At 39.0% G+C, this 19,788-nt stretch overlaps 1 protein-coding gene across 2 annotated transcripts; it reads left to right on the top strand.

Moving 5' to 3' along the window:
- Positions 1-13,108: 13,108 nt before the first annotated feature.
- On the top strand, positions 13,109-19,690 carry LOC102228826 (neuronal acetylcholine receptor subunit beta-4-like). Of its 2 annotated transcripts, XM_023331928.1 has the most exons (7): positions 13,109-13,420; positions 15,662-15,807; positions 16,639-16,683; positions 16,915-17,024; positions 17,360-18,117; positions 18,205-18,413; positions 19,071-19,690. In XM_023331928.1, the coding sequence occupies exons 1-7, from the start codon at positions 13,285-13,287 to the stop codon at positions 19,236-19,238; spliced, it is 1,572 nt and encodes a 523-aa protein (XP_023187696.1). In that variant the 5' UTR covers positions 13,109-13,284; the 3' UTR covers positions 19,239-19,690. The 2 variants fall into 2 exon arrangements, with proteins under 2 accessions (XP_023187696.1, XP_014326691.1); XM_014471205.2 differs by having other exon boundaries at positions 17,360-18,413.
- The last annotated feature ends 98 nt before the right edge of the window (positions 19,691-19,788 follow it).

Genomic DNA, 19,788 nt, shown 5'->3' on the forward strand with positions numbered 1-19,788 from the left:
CTCCCTCCGAGCTTGGTCCGCCAGCCTCCTCACAACTACTGGCGGACCTGGGAGTTTAACCGGACGGGGCAGTGAGCGATGAAATGACCCGGAGACCCGCAGTATAAACAGAGGCGGGAGGTCATCCTTTTATGTCGTTCCTCCGGCGTGAGCCGAGTATGACCGATCTGCATCGGCTCGGGCTCCATTGGAATCTGTGGAGGTGTTACAGAATGAGTCGGAGCGGGAACTGAATATGCTCTAGCTTGCGGTTCTCTTCGGTTTCTTTCTTTAGTTCGAGAGCGGATCCTATTGTCGAGGCGAATGGTAAGACTTATTAGCTCTTCTAAAGTCTCCGGTTCATCTAAGGTGGTCAATTCATCCTTGATTTGTTCATTTAAAGCGTGGAAATAGGCACTCTTTAACGAAGCCGCATTCCAGTCTGATGCTGCGGCCTTTATTCTGAAGTCGATTGCGAAATCCGCTACGGTTCGCTGCCCCTGTTTCATTTTCCACAACTCCCGTGAAATAAACGTCTTGTCCGACTCTTGACTGAAAATTAGTTTGAATTCCCTTAGAAATTCAGCAAAAGTGCACCCATAGTTGTCGGGGATGGGAAATCTGGCTTCAGCCCAACTTAAAGCTCGACCTGACAGTAACGAAAGGACATAGGCAATCTTCGCGCTATCCTGTTCAAAACTTTGGGGAGCATGATTAAACATTATCGAGCACTGTAAGATGAAACCCCTACACTTGTCTAAATCGCCAGAAAATCTTTCTGGTGTAGGTGGTCGGACCTCAGAAAACGTGGGGCGGACCGACTGAACCGGATCGGGAGCTGGTGCAGGAGTAGAGGGTGGAGTTTGTGGAACGGAGTTCTGCAAGAAGTTTGTTAGATCTAATAAGTGCTGGTTGGTTTCGGCCTGACGGGTGCACAGCTCACGTAGGGCGGATTCATGAGATTGAAGTAGGGCCTGTTGTTCTGACAATGTTCTCCTAATGGCATCTGCAGGGTTTGACGGTTGGCTTGAGTGTTCTGTCATGGTGAGGTCTAATTTTCTTAACCACATGCAGAACACCACTGGAGAACAGAGATCAGCAAAATATAGTTTATTAATGTAAACACAGATTCGGTGGGTAGAACGACGAACTGTCAGGGGAGGGCTTCTGGGGAAGGCCGGCACACTGAGAAGTAGCAGAGGGAATGGTAAGTTCAGGGGTAATCGGAAATGGGAGCTGTGAGAGTAGTAGCCGGTCTTACTTGGGAAAATGATGATGACAGTCCTGGAGGCACTCCGGTGGATACCGGATCTTGGCTTACAGTATGTTCGAGTGACGTCCCGGAGGATCGGAGGAGGCTGCGGCCGAGAGCGGGCCAGTGTTTTCTGTGGTGGAGGACAGACGAGGAGCGGATCCACAATCCGCCGAATAATCCGGAAGAGGCTTTGAGATCCGGCCGAAGGAACGGAAACGGGGCTCGGGCAACCCGTGGGTAGGTGGTATCTCGAGGGGAGTCAAACCAGGAAGGATTCCTCACGGAGGCCGCTTGGCGTCACGAAGGAATAGCTGTAGGAGGAAAAAAACAACGAGAGAGATATTTAGAGGATCTTTCTGGAAAGGCTCGGAGGTAACTCTCTAGGGGCTTAGAGTACCATATAGGCTAACACTCAAGCGACGAAGTACTGGTAGTCCGCTCCTCTTAAGCTCCATGACTGAAGAGGTGATTAAACACCGGTGTGCTGAACCAAGGCCCGTCCCTCCAGAGAAACCTCCGCCTGTAGACGCCATCTGGTGGATAAGGGATGAAACAGCAGCAAAAAGGAAACCCCCCAAAACCCCGATTCCCAACATAAACATATTTTTAAGTAAATGTATGTAACAAAAAAATTACTGAATTTTTACTAAACAATAGCTTCAAGAAACTTTAAAACCTGGCAACAACAAGTAACTTGTTAATAAGTACTCTTAGCAAGAATCAGAGCTAATTTATTTATTTACATGCAGGTATGGAGGGAATAGGCTGTGAGACTAATCAACAAAAACACATTTCCTTGCTGCCTGTAAAACATTCTTACCTTTAAAAGACTACAGAATATCATTTCATATAGAAGGTCATTTCTATGTGAATGACCCTAAAAAATGTGACATTTATGCTTCCTGCTTGCACCAATGATTTGGCATACAAGCCAGGTTGGAAATAAAGGTCAAAACTATCTACAAACATCCAACCTTCTGCAAAGCACTGCTCCAGCAAAAAACATTTTGATGTAATTTGAAATATTAAACTGCACTTCTTACTACTTGGACATTAATTTATTCCTAAAACAAGTTTTGAGCATAATTCTTTGTAAAATGGACTTCGAAGGTCATATAGTGTAATTGGTGGAATCACTGTACGGAATAATAAATGAATACATGGAAAGAGCACATAATCCCTATGTAAGCCTCATTGCACTGTTTGCCTGTTCAGTTTGCCAGTAAGTTTATATTTGTTTTAGTAGTCTTGCAACTGGAAGGTTGTATATTTAACTCACCCACATGTCGATGTGCCACTGGTCAAGGCACTTAACCAAATTACCCACGATCTCTGTATCGATGTTAAATGTGTGCAGGTTTGTAATTTTCAAATGATCTTGCCCCATTTTACCTCTCTGAGCTTTTGCAGTTACATCGTTCCTCATGTTCATTCAGGTCAGCAGATCAGTTTTCCTTAATGTACCAAAGACACTTCACAAAGAGACAGAACTTTTCCCGTGGCAGCTTCAAAGCACTGGAATTTACTGCCAGTTCATATTAAACATGACTTTCCTGAATGCATATTTAAATCTGCTCTGAAAACTCATCTTTTCTTTTTTTTTTGACTTTTGACCCATCATGACAGAGAGCTAATTTGATATGTTGAAGTTGCTTTGTAACATCTTGTATGTGGTTTCTTGTAGTGCTGGTCAGTTCTAGTTTCTTTGTAAAAAAAATAAAAAATGCAAAATGTAGCTTAAAGGATTGCTTTATTAGGTTATGTGACTCTATAGTCTCTATAGTCACATAACTATGGTTCTGGTCAAGTTCCCTGATCCTAAAGAAGGTCCTGGGGACTGGGCCACTTCTTTTTGTTCACTCCTTCCTTAAAGTTATGTTTTTGGAATTAGAAAATAATTTCCTCTCAGTTTTGGAGAATCCAAAAACTGACACACCATGTAAAATCATTGTGTCCCCTTGGAAAGGAAGCATTTGATTCTGTGGAGCTATGTGACTGATATACCTATGAATAGTATAATTCTATCTAGCTCAACCTGGCTGCATTGATATGGCGGTGTTCGCCATTTAATTTCTCTGTGTGTATGCGGGTGTGGATGTGTGGGTGTGCGGGTGTTTTCTTGCAGCCATACCAGAATATATTAAAACCTAATTTTCCATGTAACTGATTATTGTGACGTTAATGTATTTGTCCTTATTTTCTGGTGCATGATTTCTGATGTGGCCATATCTGTCAGTATGTATTTGTGTACAGTGTAGCCATGACACAAGTTGTTAGCATTTTGTTCAGATGCCTGTGACATTAGGTTCCTGTGACATGTGTAAGGACTGATATTTAGGTGTTCTTGGCCATAGAACATCTATTTCAGAACCAGGTTTAGTGAAGGAAGTCTTCTCTATTTTTGCTACCTTGTGATTTTTATCCAAGCTACTATGGTAATGCCAATAATTAGTACCTAACAATATGTCTTATCCATAAAGCCCTTTATGAAGTCTAGGGCTTCACTGGAGGCATAACCAATTCAAAAAGGAGTCAACATCAGCAAACCATAAAATTATAAAGATAGGCTATTTGTGTAGCTTTAGGAATGATACAAAATCAATAATTGAAAAGCCCAAATATTACAGAGAAAAACAATCAAAAGAATCTTGAAAATATGAAACATCAATAAATCAAAATTTGCCCTGTGGAAAATACTTATAAGACAGAGTGTTTGAGTCTTAAGTTTTTGAGTCACAGATACAAGCAAAAGAAGATACTACTTTATATGGATGATGATGTAGCACCTCTAGCTGTGATTTCAGAAATCCAAATATTACAATTGAATATTTAAAAAAAAATCAATAATTTCTTGTAAAAGACAAAAAAATGATAACTGTTGGTAATGAAGCCAATTATTTTCCAAAAACACTCATATTCAAATGAAAACATAAATGCACCAAAAGGAGGTTTTTACATCAAAAATATGTAGACAATAAAATTAAGGAAAGTTGTGTAACACTGTGTATTCTATGATTTATCTGACTGCCTGGATGAAAACTTTTCAATAGGCTATTTCATTGTTTTCTTGTGACTCAGTGTTCATATTCAAGGCCGTACATCATTGATGATGTAAGAAGTCTGTAAACCTCTTCATTTCTGAGAAAAATGATATTATTCCAATTCACAGTGCCAGATATAAGACAGGGGAAAGGCAGAATGCCCATGTGTTGGTGCATATAAGAGCTGCTCCATCAATTTCAAACTATACAGTATCTGTTTCCACCTGTAAGTATTTGCTTTCAGCTGAATGATGGATGGTTGAATTTCCATCTGGGAAATGTACTTCTACATCCAATCTATTTCACTTATTTTGGAGTAAGTACTGGCCATGCAACCAGGCGTTAGTTGATTATCTTTGCCCTGCATCATTAGCAGCATGTCCACACGGATCCTCTGCAATCAGTCACTTTACCATCTCAGCCCAAATCTCCCTACAATGGGATATCCGCGATCTAGAACGGGGTTTTTATCCTCCCCAAGGTCCCACAGATAACAGAGACTTGATACTCCCATTGTATGTCCCTGGAGAGTTGGTTTGATGGTAACAGACAGACAATTGAATCACAGAGAGATAATTTCTGTCAAATGTACAGACGTCATTGGCCCAATATGGCTACAGAGTAACGACTAAAAAGATACAGTAAGACCATGATAGCTCCATTCACATACAGGTCGATAACATCTTTCCTATAGCTGTTGTATAATCACATTTCAAGGAAATTTTCCATTACTGAGTGGGATGTTTTTTGTTTGTTTTTTCTATTGTCTTATTTTGTTCACTATGCTAAAAATCTGACAGTGTGATCAGTTAAAGTCCAGAAAAGTTAAACAATGTTTTCTTTTTTGTATTATTGGGTGTTTTTTCTTTAAACTGGACTTATTTAAAGCTTCACATATTTACTATTATTATTTAAAAACAATTCATATGCCTGTTGATATGTTAAAAAACAAAGATACCAGGACTTTAAAAGTAATCATATCCCATGAACCTTGTTATATTTTGCCATGCTATGATCAAAAACTTTATTTTTATCGCAAAGGTTTCATGTGAAAGACCACTTTTTAAGTATTTTATAACTGTGAAGTTAAATAAAATGTTTTTAAAACTATTTTTACAAATAAAAATATGGTAATTATTCTTTAATACTTATATTATAAGTGTTCAACTCCCTGAATCAGGACTTTGTAGAACAACCATGTTCTGCTTTTACATTTAACGCCTATTCTGTTTAGGAGAACTTCTCAATGTGTGAATGGGTTCCACAACTTTTTGAAAATGTCTGATTAAAAGGACCTAAACAACATTTTAAATAACACTTTGCATTTTGATTATGCAACACAATGCATTTTTTTCTTCCACCACACCTTGTTGGTCTTTCACATAAAATCCAAATAATGGTGTTTAAGCTTGAAGTTGTTTGGCTACAAAACGTGAAAAAGTTCAAGGGCTATTAACACATTTTTAGGTCACTGTATCAGTTTCATCCTACAGCAGTTTTCTTCCTATGGGGGGGTCTAAAACCTGCTTCATGGTGCTAGTCAGGCCCAGGTGTGCCATCTCTCTGAGCTGCATAATTTGGCACTGGCTGAATTTGCATCTTTTTGACTTTACCAGGAGTCTTAACAGGGGACTTCAGTTTCCAAGGTCCGTCAGACATCAGAACTGTACTGTCAGTCCTACTCTGTCATAATTATCTCCAGCCAGGACCGATGTCTCCAGTTCTTCCTGTTTAACACAAATGAGTTCACGGGATTTAATTTTTCATTAGCATTTTTCATGCTGTAATATGAGCAGCAGGCAGGAAATGTTATTACCAGAATGAATGAGTGGGTCAAGTCCCAGTTGTGAGCAGTGTAATAGTGAACTGCAAAAAGAGGAATCTTGCATGACTGTTGTTTTGGTAAGAAATCCTACTGATAATAGTCATAATTTATTGTTATGTGTTTTCTGTGTATTTCATTATTTGAATATAGACTTGTTTCCTTCTTCATTTTCTTATTTTCTTTTTTAAAAAGTTTCAAGAATTTTGAGTTTGGCTACCATTTCTAAAAGCATCTTTCACTTCATTTCACTATAATTGTCAGTCACTGTGACCATTACAGCAGAAGAAAAAGATCTCTAGATTGAAATGATTTGCCTGGTGTTGCCTTGACTGGACTCCTGTAGCTCTTAGATGCCCCTTTATGACCATGTTAGGATCTAATCTAGAGCAGAAAGAATTGATTCCAGGCAGCTGCAAATCCTGGGAGACATGCCGGCATGCCCATTAAAATGACCTCCCAACAACAAATGAGATCAATTTTACAGTTTTCTTTCCAGAGCAGGACTGTTTTGTCTGAAATTTACTCAGACAGCCATGCAGTTATTGCATTATATATTTATGCAGAGTTTTTTCATGTATCCTGTATGTAGAGCTTACACAGTGTTCAATCATATTTAAATTCCCCTGTCCCCATTTTTATGTCACTGACTCAGGTACAGCATTTTAAAGGATGTAATTTATTTCATTTCAACACCCAGCAAAGTATGACAGATCTTTATTACAGTTCCCCGTCTGTCAGCCTCTCAGTTAATAATCCTTGACATGCAATTTGGTATGCAGGGCTTTTAACTTTCAGTCCTTTCATGGCAAAGAAGAAGGAAAAAAAGTTGAGAACATCCTTGAGTGTGGACATCAGGAGAAGGCCACCTCTAAATCAAACCTCTGGGGAGATGGCCCAGACCAATCAATTCATTCTGGCATTCAGGGTGTGCACCATGAGACAGGTGTGGTTTAAAACCTCACCATGTGCCGTAACAAATGACACCACAGAGTACATTCAGTAGGGCCACATTAAATCTTGTTCCATCTGCAGGTGTCACATAAAAAACATATATCTGCTTCGGTCTTGCTGTATGGCACTGGGGGGACTCGGAAGTCAGTAGTGGTCTCACCTTCCTGTCTGCCACCACGGAGCAGAACATATTAATGAATGGCTAATCTGTCCTCTCAAGAGACTATTCATTACCGACTGCTCAGTCCAACGGAACAGACATTGGCTGCTGAGATAAGCTTTTCTTCTGGCCTTCTAATGCATTGCTTTACTCTTCCCCTCTAATCTTCATTATCTTTGGCTTGTTAAATTAGGGAAACAAATGTAACCACCACAAGAATCTGTTAAATGTAATCACCTCCCACATTTAGTAGCAAATACACTGCATGAGCTTCTATTTTGTATTTGAAAAATAATATGGCTGTGATGGTGGTAGGAGTTCGCCCCACTGTCGTTGGGTTGCTGGTTCAATCCCCTCTCCACTTTCTGTTGTGGTGTCCTTAGGCAAGATGCTTCACCCCTCCTGCCTGCTGATGGTGGTCAGATGGCCTGGTGGCGCCGGTGCACAGCAGCTTCGCTTCTGTCAGGCTGCCCAGGGCAGCTGTGGCTACTACTCAGTAGCTTACCACCATCAGTGTGTGAATGGGTAAATGACTGACTGTATAGTGAAGCACTTTGGGGTCCTCTAGACTTTATAAAGCACTATACAAGTGCAAGCGATTTTACAACATTTTCAAATGTTTTACAAGCAGATATCTGAAAAGTGTGGTGTGCAGTCAGAACTTTGTAGAAAAAAAACCTATCACTGCAATTGCAATGCAATCTGTTAGAATGTGTCTCTATCAGGTTTGGACGTCAAAGGAAACGTCTTTTTTCTTGCCACTGTTGCCAGATAATGAAGTGCATGAATAGTACTTGTTCTGTCAACAGCTACTTCCACCTGTGCTGCGGATTTCTGCATCTCCTCCATAGTCAATAAACACTTCTTGGCTGCTTTTCTGTTTATTGATTCTCTCTGCCCACTCTTTCAGTTCCTATAACTTGTCCATTGTTGGATGATGCTGTGCGTGCACTAATGTTCTCCAACAAACCTATGATTCCTTCAAAGAACAGCTAGATTCATAGTGGAATGAAAAATGTATCCATGTTGAATACATTTTCAACGTAAGTTATGCTCAAAGCAAGTTATGCTTTGAGACTTTTATATATAAAACACTATTATTTATTTTCACTTCAAAACTATGATCCACATTGTGGTGGTCCATCTCATAAAATCCAAATACTATAGTTTGTAGTAAAATTGCAAAGTTTAATCTGAACCAATTTAAAGGTATTGACACCTGGCAAGACACAGCAGTCTTTTACAACAGCAGTGTCATAAAGACACAGTTTTAAAAGAAGTTTTTTATCAACAATTTCATAAGTTAACTTCCCTTGATTAAAGTCAAATTTGTAAATAGATGCATTGTGCACTAAATTTCATCTCCAGGTGCACAACATTATACAGCAGAGAATGATAATGTGTTTCAGCTGCCATATAGGCTTTGTGAGGAAGAGGTTGATGTAGAATAGAAATGCAGAACAGGGAAATCCAGCAAGTCAGCAAGTGCAGTGACTGGCACACCCAGAACCATCAAAGAGCTTCCTCTGCAGAAATATTAGTAAACTTTAAAGTCAAGTTATGCATCAGCAGCATGAGGCCTCAGTCCAAATTGTGACTTAGCTCTTGGTGGAATTGCCTTTTATTTATGACTTACTGAGGGGCAATATTTCAGAGTAAAAATATACAGTGGCATTCAAGTTTGTGGTTTAATTTTGAGCATAAATGTTACCCCAAATAGTGTGAGCTTTCTAAAAAACTTGGATAGGTCCAGAACAGTTACATACAGTTTATGAGTGATGATGTGCATAGTCAACAAAAAAACCTGCAGAAGGATAACTCTTAGTAGGTACTGTAAGTTGATAGTTAAAACAAAACAACTTGTTCCACTTATTGCAATTGAAATCAAGTGTTTGTATAAGTCATCTGTTTTCCTTTTAATGCTTATTTGTTGGAAATGATTTCAAAAACATATGTAATTAGTTTCAGACAGACTTGCCTTTGCAATAAATTCCAGATCACAGCGTTGCTGTGAAATGAAATGCACCGGTAGTAGTGACTAACAGGAGTTGGTCAAGTTTTCCTTCATGTTTGGTCTAAAATATGGAGAGATACTGATGCTGCTTTGCATTGTGATTGAAATCATTAGTAGTATGCGCACTCTGAGCAGCATCCTAAATGGAATGGGAGTCACAGAAGTATTCCACTTTAAAAGTCTAACATACTTAGACTCTTCAAATTTGGACTAGTTTATTCATCTCTGATGTTACGTTGCATGATGATTATGCCACTCCTTTGGATGAATTGTTCATACACTCTTGGAGAAGTTTTGGCCAGAGACTCCTGGTAAGTTTCACAATCGTTCAACATTTTGTGGATAATCAGTGTCACTGTGGTGCGGTTGACTCCCAGAGCATTAGACGGATAGATGTCAAGGACTTTGCTTATCATCTGTTTTTACATTTATTTTGATTTCAGAATGATTAACTTTTGAGATTCTTCAGTTTTTGTCATATTTTTCACATATGTTCTTTTTAACATACTTTCTGGTCTTGCAGGAAAGACAGTGCTTTCTAAAAAGAGAAATTGTCATTTTCTATGGAGTCTGCAGTATTGTCTGTCAAAAGATATTAGAGTAAAATAGAACTTTATGACTCTATTAGAAACCTCTTGCTTAAAAAACAGAAAACCCACCATTTCTCATCTGTCACACATTGTGGTAGTGAGATTCTTTGGGCCTATAGTTTGCTGCATCAAAACTAGCATAGATTTCAGCCATTGATAGAGCAATGAACTGTGCATGTTACTTGTGACTTATGGTGACATGTCAGGAGGCCAGGTCAAGTGGCTGACCTTCATCCAATAAAAATTGAGGACTAGAAGCTTTCTGTTGTCCACTGGGATGAAGCAATCCTAGGAGAAGGAATTAAATCTAAATAAAATGTATTGAATTTTGTGGCTGTATAACTTGCATGTCAATCTAAAACGGTCAAGGAATCCCAACACAGTACATTTCTGTGGTCTTTAATGTTCAGTTTTAATGTAAAAAGATTGTAAAATTTCCCACTTCTTTTTAGTCTTTCCAAATGTACACACAAACAGAAAAAAAAACAAAAAGTCAAAATCTTCTTTCCAATATTCTCCATGACCCACAGAGACAAGCTGATCTTCATGCAGGTGATGGGATGGTTAGAGATCAATATCTTCACATGAGCCTGAGACTGTGGTGCAGAAGCCAAGCACTTCAGGTAATGAACTGCCTGCTTGATATATATCCCTTATAGGGCGGTATTGCAGTGGTGCAACATGGTACTGCAACAGCAGCACTTCTTTGATTAGCCGTGTCTCTTCCTTCACGCTTTCCAGGCGTAGAGCAAATTGTTGCACACACAGACACTGTAGCCATCTGTCGACATGCCACCATGTCCGCCCTGTTTTCCATTATTTGGGTCCTGCAGATGCTCACAGTACTCATAACTGTTTGTAACTCTGAAGGAAGGGATGAGATCCTTATCATCAGGACAAGGGGCACAAAATTGTGCTTCCGTGATTATTTTTATTGACAACCATGCACTTCTGATTTGTTGACATTAACCACTAATATTTGACTAGTAAATAGACAGCTGAAATATTATTTTACAGATTTATGCAGATAATTTCTTTAGTTTGCTGTTTACCCAGATATGCTTACTTCAATCCTTGAATTCAACTTTTTACTTTCAGTGGCTGTGTCCTCATTTTTTGGCTTTTATAAACGTGCAGATGTAATCCAGTCACTTACTCTGTTGAATATAATGACAAATTCACAGTCTGTGAATATGTGACTCTGTAAATTGTTACCACTAATCTAATGAAGAAGGCAGCCATTTACGAAATGAATAGTCGTTTGGCTCATTGAGGAGTCTTGTTATCATTGCAATTTTCTGCACATTCAATGTAATGAATAAAGCAGCGTATTCTTTGGCCTTGTTTACTTCTGCCTGATGAGAATAACAGAGTCCATAGAAAATCAGTCTTTATTGATCTGCTTGCAACGATCTAGAGCAGAGGTCATTGGTGTTCAAATTTATAACCCTGTGCCTACTCTTCATGCCTGATACACGTCCTTTACTGGTCTGTATAATGAGCAGGTTGGTGACTGTAAATCTGCTATGCTAAGATTGCACTGCTGCTGGTCTAACTGGACCTCACTTCACTAAATCTCACATTGCAGGAGCAGAGAAATGTTTATCATTCTCCTCGATGCAGCCTGGGGCCCGCAAATGATCTGAAGTCACCAAAACTGTCAACTTGTGCTGGCTAGTTGGAAAAAACTGAGTCCAATTGTGACATGTATACATCCAGGCAGTCCTAATAAATCTGTAAAGACAGTTGTTGTTGAGTCCTCTGTGGTATTCCTGTTAACATGCTGCTTTCTCCCTTCCTACATAACCAACTGTATGTTGGATATGGTTACCTTACTGTCTTTTATTTCATTACATGGCACTTCTGCACATAATTCTGGGTCTCTCATGCATTTAGATCCATACATTACAAAAGACATAAAAAAATGAGTAACTGACAATGAGTGGAAAAATTCTGGCGCGTAAATGATGGCTGGAAAGGAAAGAGTTGATCATGGTGGCTGATAATAGAATCATGGATCTAGGGTGGCTTCTAAAAGTATTTGCAACCCTTGAATCCATCATTTCTCAAATCTTAACTCATCACTCCACCCTGAACATACAATCTTCATGGAGATCTACGTGGAAATGGCAATCCAGGAAGGAAACCTGTTCCATACTCCATAAACGTATGGAAGAAAGGTGTGAAGGCACACCACACTTCTCAGGTTTTTATCTTTAAAAAGTTTGTGAAACCACATATACATCCTGCAAAGAAATTAATATTTATCATTGTCTTTAAGGTTTTTACCATGTCAGTTTTTGTGTGTGCTTTTTATTTTGATTTGTGGATCATGACAAATGTAAGCAAACTATTAGCTATTTTGTTGGTTAAATTGAAGAGTTTGTTTTGAGTTTCCATTCTATACATTCATGTTACATGGACAGTACATTAGTGCATATAAGGACATTTATTTAAGTAATCTGAAAAAGTGAAACTCATGCATCTTCATGCACAAGTTAATACATTTCAAGTTTTTCTTAATGAACTTTGCTTTTGGACTTTCCTTTCTTTAGGACCAAGATTTCCAAATTAAAAGTAAAAAAAGAAACTTGGACTCACTATCAACATTCCAGTAATTTTTCTCTTCTGAATTCTGGAAAGATTGGTAGTGGCTCAACACAAAGAATCCAGCAGTTTTAGCCCATGCTCTGGGCTGAAGATTCTTTAAGCACCAGATGTGGCTGCCACCCACGCTTTGTGAGATGTCCCCCCCAAATTTTCAACAGCCTGTGCTTCACAAACCTCTCAGGGCTGTGGGTTTCCCTGTTTCCTTCCACTTAAGGTTCCATTGATATTTTAGAACCTGTAAATATCCAGCTCTTGTCAGTGATGACTTTTTGTGGCTTACCCTCTTTGTGGAAGGTGTCAATCACTTTCTGCTGTCTTCACTATGACTATGTTGGCCATAGCATACAAAGCGTAGTCTATATTTTTAAATTGGTCTAATGTTCTAACCTCTGGATCTTTATAAACCTTTGAAATATCACTATGGATTATATCTCTATATAACATTATTTTCAGTCGAATTAAAGTACTGAAATATGTAAATCTTTTGATTATATTTAAATTTTAGATGCACCTGCAAGTCAAACAAATATATTTATGTAATGATTTATAATATACTTTAAAAATAACCCATGCCTTTTTAAATGAGGTTAACAGATGCTTTAACTGCCAATACTGGCTATTCACCATAGCTGCTGCGCTGGTGTAAACTTGCACAGGACCTGCAGGGAACAGTGTCAGCAGAACGCCGGGACAGGGTGCTGCTGCACGGGAGCGGAGCTGAAGGGTCCCGACAGGTTAGCGGAAGCTCGGTGAATTTCATACAGTGGGAGGCTGTGTAAGCAGAAGGCCATGAAGGAACAAACAAGTATCGGCGCAGAACTGGTGAAGTTACCGACCCGTAAAGCGCGTACAGTCCGGTATGTCCGAGGACAGGAGCGGTAAGAAGCGCAGCTGTGGGGCTTCATCACCGACAACCTCGCTGGGACCAGATGGTGCCGTCAACATGACTCGGACGCTCTTCATCCTCGCTTACTTCGTTTTGACTTTGATTCACTGTAAGCATGTCTTTCATTTTGTCTGAAACTATGAAAATTATGTTCCTAAGCTTTATTTTATAATAGTTTCCCTGCAAGATGACATCAAAAGTTGCCGGTTCAACGACTGGATGGCTGAGTTTCTAAGTAAAATCATCAATATTGGTGATATTTAAAAATGATTAAATATTTGATTTATACTTTGATTACGAAAAAGGAGGGAAAACAACATACAATAAATGGGACACAGGTAACAAAACTTATTATCCACTTCATATGCAAACATTGGGCTGAACAAAGCAAATAGTTCAAACGTAACCTGAAAGTTGCCAAAATATCCTGCACTAGATGTTTGTTTTTCTATTCTTTAGAATTTGACATATTTAAACAAAAAGGTTTTAGTGCTTAGAATAAAACAAGGTAGTAGAAGTGTATATAAGTATATATAGACAGTGTAATAATTTTTGTGTAGGAGTCCTACTATGTGTCATGGAAATAAATATATACTCTCCGAAGGAATAAAGTTAAGGGAGAAAAAATATGGTGGGAAAGATAAATTAACTAATCATTTGATCTAATATTATAACTAGATTATAGGAGAGCCTAATAAGGATAAAAAAAAGTTTAATCTTTTTTGCATCATTTTCACACATCATTTTTTACCTCACTTCTCTAAGTGTGTAACATTTCAGAAAATGATAGGTTTTCAGAAACTTGTTTAGAATGACCTTCTCAGTTCCAAAATGGCTTACCCTGGCATTGTATTAACGCGCCTGACCTCCTTCTCAATCAGTGTAATGTCAATGCAGTAGTCACGAGCGGCTTGTTCGAGTTGCCATGTTCAGCTTTTAGACACACAGGCACATCTCTGGATCTGTTTGCAGCAGCCGATCAGCGGCAGCCTGGTTGTTTGGCAAACGGCTTTCACCTCTGGGGAAGGAACAGTTTGTTTGAATCAGTTTTCTAGGAGCTTTGACAACACACCATCTGTTGACTAATGCTTTGGAAGGCCCGTTGGGTGGAATCTCCGTGGCAAGTGACTGACAATAGCACAATCCTGTCGGCATCCACTGACCTGTGGGAGAGCCGAGTGTCGCTGCACCACACCCTATGAAGCAACAGGAGTCCAAGGGGTGATAATGACACACAGTTTGAGTCGTACCACGACGAGGTTCCAAAAACCCCACAGTTTTACAGAGTGAGATGAAGATTCCTAATGATAACTTTGCATTTGTCTCCTTTGTTGGGCGTCACATGTTTCTTTTAAGCATCTAACTTTAGATAATAGAATAGAATAACTTTTATATTTCTTTCTGCTGGAAAATTAAATGGGGTAGGACTTTGACTTCTTATCAGACTTCTCATCTCCTTCTCACAACAATGAGAAAAAAAACACTTTTCCATAAAGGTCAGATATGTGGAGAACAAGAGTTATACTGTCAACAGATTCTTCTACCTGAGTTGTGGATCTCTACAGCTCCTCCAGAATTACCACGGGCCTTTTCACTGCTTTTCTGATCAATGCTCTCCATGTCTTGGTGTGTGTGCGTAAGTGAACAACCAAGTCTTGATGTATTTGTAGCTTGCCATACTTTTTTAAATTTTCCAGTGATGGATTAATCAGTGCTGTGTGAAATGTTCAAATCCTGGATTACTGTTTTATAATCCAACCCTGCTTTCAACTTTTGCACAACTTTATCCTCACTTCCTGTGTTTTTGGTCTTCACAATGTTGATCTTTCAATCATTTTCTCTAACAAACCTCTGAGGCTTTTACAGAACAATTGCATTTAATGTTGGAACAATTGCGTTTGCCTATTTACTAAGTAGAAAAAGTAATGTTGGTTGGTTTCACTGTCACACTGTGAGATTTCAAAAATCAAAAAGGACTTGGACTTGTCACACTGTCAAAGCTTGAAATGATAAATTCTTGATAATAACTCTTGCTGTAATAGGAGGATACCAAGCATAACATATCTGTATTTAAAGTCTTTTTCACACAGGTCTTAAATAATATTTACATTTTCTTTGAAATTAGAAAAATCTATTAGTGATAAATGAACAGAAATAAACATATGTTAAAAAAATAATAAAACATATGAGTATTACTTTTTAAATATATTAATAATGTTATACATTACTGATGTCCAGATTAGAGTTGATAAGAATATTAACAGTAAAATGTTTTACTGAAGCTGAATTTTTGCATGCGCAACCCCAACTGTCCCATAAAGATTTTTGACAAACACCGTTGTGTTACCAGGTAGCAGTAGTGCTGACTCAGAGGAACGTTTGATGAACTGGCTGCTAGGAAAGGATCGCTACAATCCGCTCATTCGACCAGCCATCAACAGGACAGAGAGAGTCACAGTAAAGCTGCAAGTGTCCCTTGCACAGCTTATCAGCGTGGTAAGGCAGCAAACACATAGACAACACAGATTTGCATTTGTTTATTTGTGTGCTTTTCTTATGTATATGCATGTAGAAAAGTTACTGTGCTGCAGATACAAATAGGTAGATATGACACAAACCTCAGGATGGAAGAAAGAGGTGATCTAGACTACTGAGGGGCTGCAAAGCTTTTCAATAGTAGTTAATTACATGGCAGCCTCAAGGATACAGCTTTAAACAAATGGAGGAAGTAGAAAATAGATCTAGTAAGCTGTAATCTCTGCCTGTGTCATGTCTAGATTGAAACTTCAGCACACGGGATTAAAGGGGACAATAAACTTGGTTTAGCCACAGCGACCAAGGCTCTTTTCTGATTTACAACAGAGACTGCTCTCAGCTGCAGATCAAGAGAGGAAACTCATTCACAGCCTCACTTTATGAGCTTCCATTTCACTCCTTTGGATAATTGCTATCTGGAACCTCTTTATTCATAGTGCATGTTTTAGTGGCATAATGGGTAGGGAAATGATCTATATGTTTCAATTTTTCCGTTTATTTCTTGGCTCCCTATTCTCAGACACTTTATGTGTACATTTTTGTACTGACTTAAACTATAGAGAATACACAATACTTTCTACTTAAAGGAATATCTATTTAAGAGACACTACTAATCATTGCATCATTTAAACATCATGGAAATTTTGCAAAGTGCTGGGGAAACTAATCAGGATAATCTTTGGGTTCACACTATAGGTCGGAGGAGATATTTGATTTTCTTCTTAGATCAGTTATTGTGCTTGCCCCTTAAACTGCAAGAAATATAATTGCTACCTTATTTTACCTTTCCAGAATGAAAGAGAACAGATCATGACCACAAATGTTTGGCTCACTCAGGTACGTTTATGGAGCACTGCATCATATTGTTTATATGTAACCTTCTATCTCAGCAAATGCCCTTCCCTTTAAACTTGAACCGTGGCCATTATTTCTCCCTCAACGTGGAACAAATCCCTTCTGTAAAATAGCTTCAAACAATATTTTAGTAATAATGAAGCATGTAATTACAAATGATTTTCATATTATGGAAGTGCACTGTGAGCCGACCAGATCCGTCTATCTCTCCAGCACTGGGTTGATTACAGGTTGTCATGGGACCCTTCAAAGTATGAAGGTATCGACAAGCTTCGTATTCCCTCCAGACACATCTGGCTCCCTGATATCGTCCTGTACAACAAGTAAGCTTTGTTCCAAGAAATTGCTTGTGTTACCATTTTTGCTTAAAAACAGGTCAAAATGTGTGTAATCTAATCTGATACAAAAGTGCTACATAAAGAAATTTTTTCATCCTCATTCTAAAGCCATTTTTCCACTCTATTTGGCTGCCTAATTTAAACCTCTGTCGCTAAAGAGAGAGCAATATTTCCATTTCTCGGAATATTGTTGAAATAACTATATGAACCCTGCAGTTTGGGTGGCTTTCATCTTGTATTTACACTGATTACAGTGTGTTGACTGCCAATTTCCAAGATGTGCTAATTGTTGTTGTCGTCTCTGTTTTTCAACACCACAGCGCTGATGGAACCTACGAGGTGACTGTCTTCACCAACGCCATTGTTCTTTTCAATGGCAGCATCAACTGGCTTCCTCCAGCCATCTATAAAAGCGCCTGTAAGATTGAAGTCAAGCATTTCCCCTTTGACCAGCAGAACTGCACCCTCAAGTTTCGCTCCTGGACCTATGACCACACAGAAATCGACCTGATCTTGAAGTCTGAGGTTGCCAGTATGGATGACTTTACACCCAGTGGAGAATGGGACATCTTGGCATTACCGGGCAGACGGACTGTCAACCCACTGGATCCTACTTATGTGGATCTCACGTATGACTTTATCATCAAGAGGAAGCCTCTGTTCTACACCATAAACCTCATCATCCCATGCGTTCTGATCACTTCATTGGCCATTCTGGTCTTCTACTTGCCTTCTGACTGTGGAGAGAAGATGACGCTTTGTATTTCTGTCCTCTTGGCTCTCACTGTGTTCCTTCTTTTAATCTCAAAGATTGTTCCTCCAACGTCACTGGATGTACCCCTAATTGGCAAGTACCTGATGTTCACCATGGTACTTGTGACTTTCTCCATTATAACCAGTGTTTGTGTGCTCAATGTGCACCACCGCTCTCCAAGCACCCATACAATGCCTGCCTGGGTCAAGCTGATATTCCTCGTGAAACTACCTGCATTACTCTTCATGAAACGACCTCAGAACTACTCTGCCCGTCAGAGACTGCGTCAGCAGCGCTGCCTACGGGCCAGGAGAGCTATTTTGGGTCTGGGTTACCCAATTGCCCCCAATACAGATTTCACCTTATCCACATCTGCCTTGCTGTCCTCTGACTCTGCCTTCTCTACCTCAGGACACAAAAATGTTACTTCTCCGATGGGACACAGGTACACCAACAGGATGGAGCCCATACGGTCTGGTGATTACCTTATCAGTGGCTTCAATTCCACTCAGGATCTCCAGCAAAGAAGCAATCCCGACTGGGCTACTGATGTACAAGAGGCAATGAATGGGGTGCGCTTTGTGGCTGAGCACATGATGAGTGACGATGATGATCAAAGTGTACGTATCCACGTTAATACTAAACATCATTTAGTCCTGTGTAAACTGGGTTAATAAATAGTTTCACATTTTAATTTCCTAAAATAAACAGCAGGTTTGTACTGTTCAATCTGTTTTGAATTTGTTTTGATTGGGATTTGTTGTTAAAAACTAGCAATCACAAAACAAGACAGTAGGCAGTGTATGGAAAACCATCTCTGACAGTTTATCTCTTTCAAAAGATAAAACAAGGCAGTGACTAGCAGTGGTATGGTACATCATGGAACCTCCATGAATTTTCTATGGTGGATTTCAATAAACACAATAATTAATGACTTTTCAATGTTTCTGTTTAGAGGTCTAAATACATATTGTAGTTATGGTAGGTTCTTTGTAGATTTGTTTCAGTTCATTCAGATTGAAGGGATTTTAAAGCAAGACAAGCCCATTTAAGGTCAAAACACAACATCTCAGCCTCCGATGGCTCATGGCTGAATACTCTACATTCTTTAATGCTTTATATGTTTGATTACTTGCTCTTGCTGTGACCTAAAACTACTTTAATATAATCACATTGCAATCTATATTAAAGTTTTTTTTCTATTTGATCATTGCCTTTTTATGAGTGGCTAATTGACAAATACAAACAACTCTGAAAAAGGTTCTTTCCTTTTGCAGGTAGTAGAAGACTGGAAGTATGTGGCCATGGTGGTGGATCGTATGTTCCTGTGGATCTTTGTCATAGTATGTGTGGTGGGCACCCTGGGCTTGTTTCTCCAGCCTCTTTTTCAGAGTCAGATTGTTCCCGACCAGCAGCCAATTTCAGAAACGCCTCGAATCCGATGAACCTCGAGGGGCGAGGGCGACACGTGGACCTTTTTTAGAGCTCTTTGTCACAGTGGTTGTGACAGGAACCAGTGATGTAAAATATCCAATGTGTTTACTGCACTGAGACCAGAAAGTACTGACCTCTTGACTTCTCATTTGAACCTTGTCAACATCACGTGAAGGTGGTTCAGTTCTGATCTGTAACAAATAATGCAGTACACAGATAGGATTCTGGATCTTTCTGTTTAAAATGAAACAGTGAGACCTTATGAAGAAACAGTCAAGTGCACAAGTCGTATTTATCTGGTATTGATATCTACAAAGAGCAAGGGTATGACTAAGTGTCCTTTTACTGCACTGAATTACACTGAACTGTTGATTAAACAAATCTTAAAATTACAAAGATATGTAATTTGTTAGATGTTGCCTAACTCCTAATTTGTGTTACTGTGTCATCAAAAAAAAAAAAATAAATAAAGACAAGTCTATTTCCCTTTTTAGTCTGATTAAATGTTTAAAAATGTCCACAAAAGTCTTCAGATTGTCCAGGTCTTGCCAAAGTGCTTTG

The sequence above is a fragment of the Xiphophorus maculatus genome, chromosome 4 (assembly GCF_002775205.1).
Source record: "Xiphophorus maculatus strain JP 163 A chromosome 4, X_maculatus-5.0-male, whole genome shotgun sequence".
Lineage (NCBI taxonomy): Eukaryota > Metazoa > Chordata > Actinopteri > Cyprinodontiformes > Poeciliidae > Xiphophorus > Xiphophorus maculatus.

What these genes read in the sequence shown, in the direction of transcription:
- LOC102228826 (XM_014471205.2), top strand. Translation starts at nt 13,285, where the DNA reads ATGTCCGAGGACAGGAGCGGTAAGAAGCGCAGCTGTGGGGCTTCATCA. An exon ending in CGTTTTGACTTTGATTCACT is followed by an intron (nt 13,421 to 15,661) that starts GTAAGCATGTCT and finishes TTGTGTTACCAG; the next exon opens with GTAGCAGTAGTGCTGACTCA. An exon ending in GTGACGATGATGATCAAAGT is followed by an intron (nt 18,414 to 19,070) that starts GTACGTATCCAC and finishes TTCCTTTTGCAG; the next exon opens with GTAGTAGAAGACTGGAAGTA.